Source organism: Geospiza fortis, unplaced genomic scaffold (genome assembly GCF_000277835.1).
Source record: "Geospiza fortis unplaced genomic scaffold, GeoFor_1.0 scaffold145, whole genome shotgun sequence".
NCBI classification, from domain to species: Eukaryota; Metazoa; Chordata; class Aves; order Passeriformes; family Thraupidae; genus Geospiza; species Geospiza fortis.
The window spans coordinates 1,402,985-1,416,321 of record NW_005054362.1 but is presented as its reverse complement, the minus strand read 5'-3'; the positions used below and the strand labels follow the sequence as shown (position 1 = coordinate 1,416,321).

General features: G+C 42.7%; 1 protein-coding gene across 1 annotated transcript in view; it reads left to right on the top strand.

Annotated features, from left to right (window-relative positions):
• TMEM132B (transmembrane protein 132B) overlaps positions 1-13,337 on the top strand; it is a 218,896-nt gene that overhangs the window by 137,073 nt on the left and 68,486 nt on the right. The window contains exon 4 of the mRNA XM_031059490.1: positions 7,568-7,754. Coding sequence (XP_030915350.1) covers positions 7,568-7,754 — 187 coding nt within the window. The remainder of the gene's footprint in view (positions 1-7,567; positions 7,755-13,337) is intronic.

Genomic DNA, 13,337 nt, shown 5'->3' with positions numbered 1-13,337 from the left:
CCTATGAGTTCTGTGCAGCCTTAGCAAGCTGTAGAGAGAAAAATATGGACTGGTTTTTGATTTCCCCTCTGATATTCTGTTATTTAATTATTTACACAGTCTGGCCATTAAGCAATGGATTAAATTCCAAGTTTTTAATTCTTTCAATTAACTGTTGAATGAGGCTTTTTGGATGCTCACGGGGAGAGCCTCATTTGTCTGTTCTGCATCCTGCAGCAGTTCAGGGGTGCTCCTGTCACAGGCTGCAGCTTGGCTCCCTCCTGCTTCCATTCAGAAATTCCCTGCCTGGGGAATTTACATCTCCAGATCCCCTCTGGCTGATTTTTCTCCCCAGGGAGATTCAGCTGTCAGCCTCAATTGTAATTCTGAAATCAAAACAGCAACTGGGTACCAAGGAGCTTCCTCCTGGCTCTAGGAGGGATTTTCTTTTCTCATGGGGTTGGTGCACACAGAAAGGTCTGATCACCTGATGCTAATATCACATTAAAATAGTTTAAATAGTGTTTACAATGGTAAGGAAGCTTGTTGGAGGGGTGGGCTGAGCTGTTAGGGTGGCTCCAGGTCACTTCCCCCTGGTCTGACCTCTGCCTGGCAAGGTGAGGAATTGTGAACATTGGTAAATACAAAACTCCAGAGCCTCACTGAGGGTGCCTGTCAGGAGAATCACCCCTCCTGAGGCTCACAGAGCATCTGGGAGAGGCACAGATAAATCAAACTGTGCCCGCTCCCATTGCAGATCTGGCTGGGGAAGGCAAGGCTCTGAGTGAAGCTGTGCTCAGCTGGTGCTGCTGAGGAGGAGCTGGGCCCAGAGGGGACAGCAAACTCAGCTGTGTGCCTGTGTGGTGGCAGTGTGCACAGCCCAGCGCCACCAGGGATTCCCAGGGAATATTTCCTGTCTCATGGAGCCTCTGGATGCCCCTGTCCCTCCCCTGGGTTTTCCCTGAAGTGTTTTCAGCTCAGCTGAAGTTCCCCGTGCCTTGGGTCACCCAGAGCTGCACTCTGGTTCTTGTAAAGACCTTTGGAGAGTCTGCAGAGATCTTTGTATGTGAGTTCCTGCTCTGCAAAGAGCTTCTTGTGCCACTGAATTTATTAGCTTTCATTTTCAGTCACTGGTTATTTAAAAATTCATCTCTGCTTTTTGATGTATTTCGGCTGCTTTCACAGCAATGTTGAAAATAGACCATGTGATTATGGCATGTAAAAATGTAAGGATTTCTCAATAGTTGAAGAAAAATTATAAGCACCATTTGGGCTGTTGATATTTATTAAGTGGATAGGTGCCAGCATAAGTCTTTCATCATAAAATCATTCTTATTTTTTAAACAACAATAGCTCCCTCTATATTTGCCTGGCCCCAGTTTCTCACTGGATGTGTTTGTTGTTTCCCAACAAGACTTCCTCCTGACAGAGAATCTTTATTTTAAGAAATACACAACACAGCAATAAAGAAGTTCTAAATAGTAGTCGGAAAAATATCCCAGTGCAATCAAAATGCTTTTTTAAGCCCCAAAAGATTGCTTGCTGTTCCAAAAGGGGAGAGTAATGACAAAGGTACAAATGGGCTCCCAGTGCCCAGCAAGTGGAGCTCACCAATTACTCCATCCCAAGTTCACTCCTAAAAGTTGTTTTGTTAAAGGTTGACTTAAAGAGTATCTAAGGACTCTTTTACCAGAACCATTTCTGTGCACTGTCACAGGGGTGCAAGCAAATAAAAATAATTGAAGCAATTGTCTCAGTTGTCTCCAGGGTTGTCATGATGATGTTGATAAAATCAAATAAAGTGGAAGTTATTGCACATTGTTAGTGAGCAGCACAGTTGTGAATTGGCAGTGGAGAAGCTGAAGAGCTTAAAAGGTTTGCTCATTATCTAGATTTATTGTTTTCAGTTGTGGGAAGATGTTGGCTAAGCAAAATAACATCATAATACCTGGTCTTGGTGCTGTGTTTTCAACAAAAATATTTTCTTGTTGTTTTTATGGCTTTTACTGGATTATTAAAACATGCTGTGTCAATCCATACATTCTTAATGGATTTAGCAGCTTGGGTTTATCCTCTGTGGCCATTTTCTCGGCCTGTACCTCTGTGAAGAGCATGAATTTTTATGGCAGTGAAAGAAAACCGAGATCAGGCACCAAAAAATGTTTGGGAAAATAAAAAGTTCTGTGTTGGACAGCAGCTCTGCGTCCTCCCAGCCTCACCAGAACTATTCACGCTGGGAGGAAAGGGTTTAGGCTTTGCCATCCTTTATCAGTCAGAGCTGTGTGCAAGCCCAGGTGCCCCCCTCAGGAGGTGTTTGGGGTGCACACCCAGGTTTTGGGGGTGTCCTGGGCAGGAAGGCAGCTCTCAGCAAGGCAGAAGGGTTAATATGCAAATCTGCATCATTCACAATCTGCATGCTGCCCTTGGTAGGGATTTGCTTTCATTTCCTTCATCTCAAACTGCTCAGATCTTCATTTCCTCAGGGGGAGAAGGTCAGGACCTTGAGCGTGGTTGTGTTCCCTGAGAGCTCCTGGCCATCTGCTGCTTCATTTGACTTCAGCAGGCAATGAGGGTCTTGAGCACCTCCAAAAGCCTCCTCCTGTAAGTGTTTGCTCTTCAGTAATCCACACTTACAGAATTAACCCTCTTGAGACCAAAGGAGCGAGACCTTTTTCACTCAAGTATTTGATAAACTAATGTGCCTTGGGAATGTGAGGTCACTGAATTCTTATTGAATTTGGTTACAATTTGTCAGAGTAAGAATTGGCCATTATCAACCTGGAAAAGACTCTCAAGCAACATGATATCCCACATTTATTATTTTCCAATTTTCCCAATACCTCATGTCTGCTCCATTTTTGAGGCTGTTGTTTACACTGCTGTGGCTCTCATAAACAAATTGCCATTTACTGAAAGCATTATTTTATGAGTGAATGGAACTTGTGATTTCCTGTAATAGCCAAGTGCAGCAATAGAAGGCTCTGACTTTCATCAGCTCAGTTGTTGCTGACCCGTGAGTGGGAGCCAGCAGAGCCTTGGTGTGGCACTGCAGAGTGCCCAGAAATGCTCCCCTGCATCTCATTCTCTGCCCAAACACACAGGGCAGCCCCTTCAGCTTGGTTAGCAATGCTAGTCTTTCTTAGTAGTGAATAATTTTGTTTATTTAAGGTAAACACAAACCAGTTGTGCTGTTGCTGCTGCATTAATATCAGTCACAGTATCATTCCATTAATTCAATAATTCATGTTGGGCTCAGACAAATTGAATTCATTGTTATTTCAGTGCCAGGTGATTTCATGCTGCTGGTTAAAACCTCTCACATCAGAGCTGTGCCGGACCCTCACAGAGATCTGTTATTTTGTAAAAATAAACTGCAGCTCCTTTATGTGGATGTGTCTATGGGGAAAGCTCTGGGACTGAGCAGCACTTTCCTGTCCTTTATTGGGATAACTCCTTTATTCTGGAGCTGGTTGGAGCTAAAGTTGGCTTTCTGTGGAATGGATTTGCCATTCTGTGCTCAAAGTGCAGACTGGGATCCCAACCCCAGCTCCCAGCTGGGTGTGGGATGGGAACTGGGTGTGACAAAGCTTGGCTGGGCTGTAAATGCACCAGACAGGTATGAGGGCAGACAACAGGAGATTGGGCAGAAATCCCAAGGATTTGGGCATTTTTCCAGCCCCCAGCAGAGGCAGGATTGTGAAGGTGTGCAAATAGGATTATAAATCACCATTTGAAGAAGAGGACCTACTTAGAGGAGTTTGTGAGAGGAAATAAATCCAAAAAGACCCATGGGGTTTTATTTTTTCTTCTCTCACCAGAGAGAAAAATGTGTAATGAATGTCTCATGTCTGAAACACTGGGCTGGATTCATCAAAGGGAGTTAGTAATTACCAAATTGAGAGAATCATGAAGCGCTTTTCTAAATTTGAAAGGCTCATCAAGAATAGATCAGGAGCAGGCAAAATTAATAGTTATGAACTCATTTCCATAGAAATGGACTTATTAGCAAGCATGCCAGCTGCCTAAAATTATAAGGTCTTTTCCTTGTGCTTGCAGGAAATAATCTTTTTTTATAAAAGTAATTTTGACTTTTTATTTTTTATTGCTTCTCTAAACTAGAGTTTGGCAAAATCCTAAACCAGGAAAAAACTTCACTGGACAATAGAAATATTTAACTAAAAAGAGAGAAAAGATTTGGAAGGGAGAAGTGATTTATAGTCCTTGGATTCCATCAGACTCTCCCCAAGAGTGCAAACTTATTTAAGAGAAAAATGAAATAAGTCTCCAGGAAAAGCTGAAGAATCTTGATAGGATAAAGTTTGGTTTAACGGGATTTAATGGCTGATAACAGCATGAGTTACAGTGCTTGTCTTCTCTGCTTGTGCATTTTCCCACTGGTGGCATTTTGTCTCCAGCAGGCACATGGACAGTGGCCACCAAGGGCAAGGTTCTGCCCCCAGTTCCAAACCAGAGCAGAAGCTGAAGGTTTGCCCTGGCAGGGGGAACTCCTGCTTTTAAAAAGCCTTTCAGTGGTTATGCTGCACAGCCAGGAGAGAAATTGAAATGCAGGTGTTGGGATGGGAATTTATCAGCTAATGGAGCTGACATAAGTAAATGCTGACATTTGAGGTCTTGATTATGGTTTAATTTATCTCTGGTTTTACTTTAGCAACCTCCATCAATTTCAGTAGAAAAAGGCAGTGGTCTCCCACACGGTATTGCAGAGGATGGTTAATAAATTGCAGGAATTATGAATGTAATACCAGCCTTTCCAGCAGGAAACCTCTGTAGGATAAGAGATGAAGCAGCCAGTAGGTGAGCACTAGTCTGAACATGAGAGAAATTCACTTTTCAGGTTTTATCATGAGTTTGTTACAGCTGTAACCTGGGAAGAAGCTTAGAACAAAGAGGGTGAATTCATCCGTGGGGTGCTCGGTGTCCCAGATTCCACAGCACCTGGCATTGCTCCAAGGCTCAAGCTCTAAAGAGGACAAAACCCATAATTTTAGAGAAAACTCATTCACCTGCTGAGGAATAGGAGAGCAGAAAGCTGAATCCTGGTTTGCCAAAGCTGTGTGCTCAGGGGAGGCTCTGCAGGTGAAAGATGGTTCAAGGCCATCTCTTGCAGCAGAAGCCCAAGAGAGGAGTGGAACCTTCTTTAATCAATATTCACGTGTCATGCTACTTAATTGGCTGCTGAGACAAAGCAGAAAACCTCTGGCAAATGTTTGGAGTTGTTTTTCCAAGTGGTGCTAAGGATTCTCTTTGGAGCCAGGATTGAGATCTGGGAGGGAGGACAGCTTTGTTCTGATTCACCTGGTAATGCAGTTTTGTTTGAATACACCTGTTAATGTAGTTTTCTTTCAATTCACCTGTTAAGGCAGTTTTGTTTTAATTCACCTGTTCATGTAGTTTTGTTTTAATTTACCTGTTAATGCAGCTTTGTTTGAATTCACCCGTTCATGTAGCTGTGTTTGAATTCACCTGCTAATGCAGTTTTGTTTGAATTCACCCGTTCATGTAGCTGTGTTTGAATTCACCTGCTAATGTAGCTTTGTTGTAATTCAGCTGTTTGTGTCGTTTTGTTTGAATTCACCTGCTAATGGAGCTGCATCTGAGGAAGGTTTATGTATAAGAGTACAAGCCCAGTGTTGTGGTTTCTTTCTGGATGTGTAAAAGGAAAACCAGGAAAAGAATAATTGAAGGTGTTGTGGGCTGAACTCAAATGCCAATCAGTGGGACCCACGGAATGGATTTGTCCTTGCAGACTAACCTGACCTAGTATTTAATTGGTGTCTCTGTACCCAAATCCTCCACTGGTGGTTTTGTTCTCAGTTTGAAACCACTCCTGGGTGGTTTTGTGAGTGGCAACTACTGGCCTGAACAGGCTGAAGTGAAATTGCAGACCTAAACATCCCTTGACAGGCCCAATCTCTAAATCCATAGTTAGTGGAGAGCTCATATCTGAATTTTAGTTCTGTGTTGTGAGCATATTAATTGTATGCAATTTAGATAAAACAAACTGCTGGAGGTGATACATAGAAAACAATGAAGTTCAGTTTATGTTTTTAACAGAAATGGTTTAATTACATCCCTATTATTATGTAATAAAATTTATCTTAAAAGATTTTTGCCGGTTGCCTGGTTGGCCACACAAAAGATGCCTTAATAGCTTCTAGTTGTGCCTGGAGGTGGATATTATCTTCTGTCAGCATGGAAAATATTTATCCTCCAGGCATTGAAGCATATGTTTAGGTTGTTTGTTGTCAGAAAGAAAACACGAAAATCAATAATTCCTGCTCAGATTCTTTTCCCTCTTTACAATTCTCCTTCAGAAACATATGGCAAACCCAGATTCTGCCTCTGTGCATTTGGGGAGAGGAAAAGGATGTTTGAAGTCTGTGTTGTCTGCAGCAGCAGCTAAAACTGTGAGCACAGCTCCTGGAACGCCTGATTTAGGGAAGGACACACAGACAATGAATGTCCCATTGGCCTGACATACAGCAAATTCAGATTTTCCCCCAAACTTGAGCAGTATTGGTAAAATCGGGTGTTTCTCCAGGAGAAGAAGCAGCTGGCTCTGCAGCCAGAGCCCTTCCATCCTCTCTCCATGCCTGTGACCTCCACCAGGTCTCCACACTGCAGGGTCTGTCTGGGAGTCTGGAACTTGTATTCTTGGTAAATATTTGTGTGTCAACTTTGCATGATTTGTGAAACCACTCAGTTTGTGGGGAAGTTTGGATGAGCAAAGGTCTATTTTGTAAGCAGATCCCTGCTGTGGATGCACTGAGTGCTGCTGGTTAAAGCTTGGTGTCTGTTTGCTTCTCTGTAACACAAAAACAAGATCTGTTTTTCTAACCTGAGGATTAATTATTAATATTTACATAGCTTTGGACCTGAGGAAAGTGATAAGAGTTGTTGTTGAGAAAGGAAGCAGAAGTAATTCTTAGATTCATTTCTGACTGCTGTGCATTTATATCCATTTCTTTACTTTTAAACTTTTATTTCCAGATGAGGAATACACGATTGCCATATAATTACAAGTCTGCACCACTGACGAGGAGAATGTTGTCATGAATTCAAAATAGGGATAATCTACCCCTCATTTATTGTCATGTATAATTTCTGCAAATCCATTTTTTCACTGAGATAAAGACCAGTTTGGGTTTGAAAGACTTTTTTTCCCTCCACAAGAGCTCATTTCTGGTAGAACATGAGGAATGGCCAAGTATTCTGTTGTTTTGCAGCATCAAAATTATAATAATGTTGTATTAAATAATTTAGCAACTTCTGTGCACTGCTTTTCCAAGGGTGTGCAGCTTATTCTGCAAGTTCATTGTGATTATGGAGAATGAATGCCCGAGTTTAATGGGAAAAATGTTTCCATTTCAGGAAATTAAAATATGAAGTTTCACCTTGCTTAGAAAGTTCTGCAGTTGCCCCTGTGCAGTTTTATTTAGGTTTCTGTCAGTGTCTCAAGTCTGAGACGCTGAATTTAATGTGAATTTAATGGCAGAAAGAGAAATGAAAATCCGCTTTGCGATCAACACCCCAGTGACGATGTGGGGAATTGTGCCTTGCTTTCCAGAGCAAACATGACCTCCTACGAGATCCTGCAGATGGATTTTGAGATTGACAACGGCAGCAGCCTGGCAGGAGCCCAGCAGATCACCTGGCAGGTGGAGTACCCGCGGGACGACTCGGTCAGCGAGCTCGTGGTGTCCGAGATCTTCGTCAGCCGCACCATGTTCGTGGGCATCGTGCCCCTTGCCATGGTAAGCACCTGTTCCTGATCCCTTTTCTGAATGTGATTATGGGATTTGTTCCTTTTGCCATGGTAAGCACCTGTTCCTGATCCCTTTTCTGAATGTTTTTGTGGGAATTGTTCCTTTTGCCATGGTAAGCACCTGTTCCTGATCCCTTTTCTGAATGTTTTTGTGGGAATTGTTCCCCTTGCCATGGTAAGCACCTATTCCTGATCCCTTTTCTGAATGTTTTTGTGGGATTTGTTCCTTTTGCCATGGTAAGCACCTGTTCCTGATCCCTTTTCTGAATGTTTTTGTGGGAATCGTGCCCCTTGCCATGGTAAGGACCTGCTGCTGATCCCTATTTTTATGGAAATCGTCCCTCTTGCCATGGTGAGAACCTGTTCCTGCCCCCTTTTCCTGAATGTTCTTATGGGAATCATTCCTCTTGCCATGGTGAGAAGCTGCCCGTGCTCCCTATTTTTATGGGAATTGTTCCCTTTGCCATGATAAGGACGTGCTGCTGGTCCCTTTTCTGAATGGTTTTATGGGAATTGCACCCCTTGCTGTGGTAAGAACTTGCTCCTGCTCCCTTTTGCTGAGTGTTTTTGTGGGAATTGTTCCTCTTGCCATGGTGAGAACCTGCCTCTGATCCCTTTTGCTGCTGAATGTTTTTGTGGGAATTGTTCTCTTTGCCATGGTAAGGACCTGCTGCTGGGCCCTATTTTTATAGGAATTGTTCCTCTTGCCATGGTAAGAACCTGCCTCTGATTCCTTTTCTGAATGTTTTTATGGGAATCATTCCCCTTGCCATGGTAAGGACCTCTTCCTGATCCCTTTTCTGAATGTTTTTGTAGGAATTGTTTCTCTTGCCATGATAAGAACCTGCTGCTGATCCCTTTTCTGAATGATCTTATGGGAATCATTCCTCTTGCCATAGTGAGAACCTGCCTCTGATCCCTTTTGCTGAATGTTTTTATGGGAATTGTTCCCCTGCCATGGCAAGAACTTGCTCTTGCTCCTTTTTGTTAAATGTTTTTATGGGAATCATTCCTCATGCCATGGTAAGAACCTGCTGCTGCTTCCTTCTCCTTAATGTTTTTATGGAAATTGTTCCTTTTGCCATGGCTAGAACTTGCCCTTACTCCCTTTTCCTGAATGTTTTTTGTGGGAATTGTTCCTCTTGCCATGGTGAGAACCTGTTCCTGCCCCCTTTTCCTGAATGTTTTTTGTGGGAATTGTTCTTTTTGCCGTGGCAAGAACCTGCCCCTGCTCCCTTCTCCTGAATGTTTCCGTTGATCCTCGTTAGTATTCCAGGAATGGGAGCCTTTTTATTATAAGCTGCTTCCTATGCACCTGCTGCAAGTGATTTAAATGCAAAAAATCCATTTCAATAATATTTTATTTACCTGATGTGCCGTAATGGCTCCTTGGAAACCATTTGGGCCTTTTGTGAAAATCCTTTCCCGTTTGTGGGTTATTGGCCTGGTGCATGGGAACGGCTCCTGTGGAGCCCTTGTCCTCTCTGTGAGAGTGGCACTGCCAGGCTGAGCTCTGAGGGTAGCTGGTGTCATTAGTGGGGACATTCTCACTGAAATAAATGAGCATTGCATGTGTGGGAAGCTTCATTGCTAAACCAAACAACCGGGCTCTTTGCTGCTCTGCTTTTCCCCAAAAGAGCCAAATAGTCCAGTGAGCAGCAAAGTACCAATTTAATAAAAGATTTAATAAAAGGCCTGGTTTGAGTAGCACAGAAAGGATAAAATACCTCCTGAAGATGGAGGTGTCCAGCAGGTTAAGGTGTATGAGTGCAGAAAGTTTGAAGCTGATTATTTATTTTAAAAATGCAAATGTCTCCTGGTAAAATCAGAGGCACCTTTTCCTGGAGGAGCCTTTGACCTGTGTTTGGGCCTGATGGACTTTTTAGTACCAGAGCTTTATTCATGAACAAGGATTTCATGGGGAAATTGGGGTGTAAAACCAGAGAAACAGCCAGAGTCTGGATGCTACAGCATTTCCCTCAGAAGCACAAACCCTTTTTTACTTCCTTCCTCAGGAACATCTGCCCTTTGTCCTGTAGCTGCCAAAGCATTTTCTACTAAAAAAGCTAAAAGGGATTGGACGGGCCTGCTTGCACAGGGGAAATAAATAAATAAATAAATGCTGATTCCTAAAACTCCATGCAAATTAACAAATTAGCTTTTCCTTCAGTACTCTATTATTATTTAGTATTTATGTAGTGTTTTATATTTTTGGAACTCTTTGTAGACATTAATTAATCAGACCTGAATAAACTAAGCTTTATGAGAGTAGAAAATGAAATGGAAATGAAGTCACTCTTATTTAGTTTTACCTGTTTCTGAATGACTTCTAAGTCCCTTTTTATGTTCTTAAAGGTACTTTTGAAACACTTAATCTTACAAAGCTCTTGCTTATTATCTCTAAAAACTATTTTGGTTAGAAATGAGGAAGAATTTATACCTGTAAGAACAAGTGACAGCAGGGATGAGTGGCTTTGAAGACTGTAAATGCTATTTTGTCACCTAAACTCTTGTTTTGTTTAGGTTTTAATTCAGCTAAAAAAGCAGGGATGCACCAAGGGAAATACACTTTGGATATCAGGAAAAAGTTTTCTACAGAAAGAGTGATGAAGTTCTGGAATGTTCTGCCCGGGGAGGTGGTGGAGTCCCCATCCCTGGGTGTGTTTAACAAAGCCTGGATGTGGCACTGGGGCCAGGGTTTGGCTGAGGGGTTGGGGCTGGGTTGGGCTCAGTGTTGAAGGTCTCTGCCAATCCAATGATTCTGTGATTCTGTGTTCATTGAATTGATTCTTCCAACATCTGGTGCCCAGATGAACACGTGGAGCTCACACCCCCACAGTAAAGGTGATCCATTCCCCTCCATCACAGCAGAAGAACAGATCAGGGTGAGGAAGGCACAGCCAGTGCTCTTTTTGGTGCCTCTGTTTGTTGTGCTGCTGAATATCAAGGGAAAATCTGCCATTCTCTCTTCTGCTGCTAATTCCCATTGCTGACTCCAAACACAGCAGGTGATTATTTTATAATGTTTATGCCATTGACATAGGCTGGGACTTGTGAATCTGGTTGGTGTCTGATGCAGCAGAAGGTGTGTTTTAGCATCCAGAAGGTCCAGCAGAACATTCTAAACTTGGATCTAAACTAGACAGCTTGATTTATCTTAATATAAAAATGTGATATAATAATCCTGCAAAGTGGAAGTGCATGTCCTGCTAATTACAGAAACTGATAGCACAGATAAATCTGCTCTGTCCAGTGATGATATAATCCTGTAATTCTCAGTTATTGCTCTTGATCTAAGCAGACATCATCTGCAATTTCCATAGCTGTGGAAATTTGGTGGTAGCAAGGTCATCAGTGGAGTCTGGCACTCCTGGGATGCAGGAAACAAACACTGCCCCAGCTTTCAGTCTGTCACCCAGGTTTCTGTCACAAACACCTATGATTTGATTAATCTGTTACCTAACTAACTGTTGGCAAAAACATAAACAAAGAGAAAAAAATTAAAATCCAGGTCTTTTAGAGAGTTTCTAGGCAACCAGAACTTAAAGTAAAGAATTAGACATTGAAGAGATGTATCTTAACTGGTTTATGTAAGAAGGCTCCAGCTGGGGCTGAAGGCTTGAGGAACAATAGATTTAATAATAGAAAAATACCTGGCATTGTCTCCTTATCTGGGGAAATGGTGGCTTGGTCTGTGGCTGGCAGCCCTGCTCTTTCCGAGGCCCATGCTGCAAATCCTGTCTCTGCAGCAATGGAATTGTGAGTCCCAGACTGGCATTGTTCCAAAGCTTTTTTCAAATGCAACAATCAATACTTCCCCAGGGCTCTGTGGCCCTCAGCCTCAAGCATTTCTCTATTTCCCACAAGTGTCTGAAGTATGTCTTCAGGAAGTTTGTTTCCTCCCCAGAATGGGAGCTATTGGTGGAGTAAAGGTTTCCTGAGGCTGGGAGTCCCCAACACACATGGCTGTGCCTGCTCTGGTGAGGTTTCTTTAAATGGGAGCCTGGAGAATTGCATTTCTGGTTGCTGCCAGACAGGAACACCCAGAAAAATTGTCCTTTAGGTGCCCATTTCTGCAACTCAGGCTAAAACAGGATTGCTGAGTGCAACATTTGACTGATTTGTTTGAGCAAAAAAATTCTAAAGAATTTATTTTTCCTAGAGAAATCATGGTTTGCTAATGGAATTTATATTCAGACAGCAGTTAAAGGAGCACACTCAGGCTAAGGTGGAAAGTGACCCGGACTTAGAAAGCAGCACCTCAGACTAAACCAGAAAATGTCAGTCTTGAGCAGCTTTTCCTTTGCTTGCTCTGGGGTTGGGTGTAAAAACCAAACCCACTTAATTCTGAAGTATAAAGAAGCCAGGAGAGGATCAGTCATTTCTAGCAAACCCAGATGATTTATGCATCTCTCAGAAGTTGGTTAAATGCATTTATGTGCAAAGTTGTCCCCTATGTGTTTATCCATTGCACTTAATGCGTATTTCTTACTTGAAATCACTTTGACCTTTGGCTTTGCAGTTCCTTTTTAACAGTGCCTCTCTGTTGTACTTTGCATGCAAAGGAACCTGCCCAGAATGGGATTTTGTCCTTCCCAACATTCACCGTTTCATTAAAAAAAAAAAATTAAATGTAAATTCAGTTTAGAGTGGATCTTCATCCTGGAAATGCAAGGGACAATCAACATAGTTTTAAAATAAAACTGGAATCTGTGGCTCCCAGATCACAGATTTCAGTGTGAATTTTAACACTGATTAATGGCAGCAGGATTGAAGCCTTGAGCTTTCCTAAAGTCCCACATTGGAAGGATTGATTTTATACTCAGAGCAAATTAACTACTGTGGAGAGAGTGCAGAATAGGAAAAAAGAGATTCTTCTTTTGTATTACTTTATTTCCCATGCCCATAGCAAGTGTTTTATGTTTCTGCAGCAGAGATAAGATCTTGTGCAATTATTACCATCTCCAAATTAATTGTCATAGAGAATTAAATGGTTTTGTTTTGTCAGGCTGCTCCTAAAACCACAGGGTGAATTTTATGGAGAAAGATGGAATTTAAAAAGATTTCTTGGAACGCATCAACCAAAACACAAAGCACTGAAGGTTTATTAAGTTTGATCAGGGCAAGGCTTTGACTCTGAAATGCTCTGGGAGGGAATTTGTGGGAGCAGATGTGAGGAATGTCCTCATGGGCTTGGACTGGGCAAGGCCAGGGGATTTCAGCTGGCATTGTCATCAGACACCCTGAAAAGGCATTTTAGCGATCACAGCTGTTCAACAGCAGAAAGAACTTATTGCTGTGCAGAACTGAGGTGTTTGATTCAACTTGATTAAATCACAGAATCAGAGAACGATTGAGGTGGAGGAGACCCCAAATCCCACCCAGTGCCACCCCTGCCATGGCAGGGACACCTCCCACTGTCCCAGGTGTTCCCAGCCCCGGTGTCCAGCCCGGCCTTGGGCACTGCCAGGGATGCAGGGGCAGCCCCAGCTCCCTGGGAATTCCATCCCAGCCTGCCAGGGAACAATTCCCAATTCCCAATCTCCCATCCAGCCCTGCCCTCTGGCAGTGG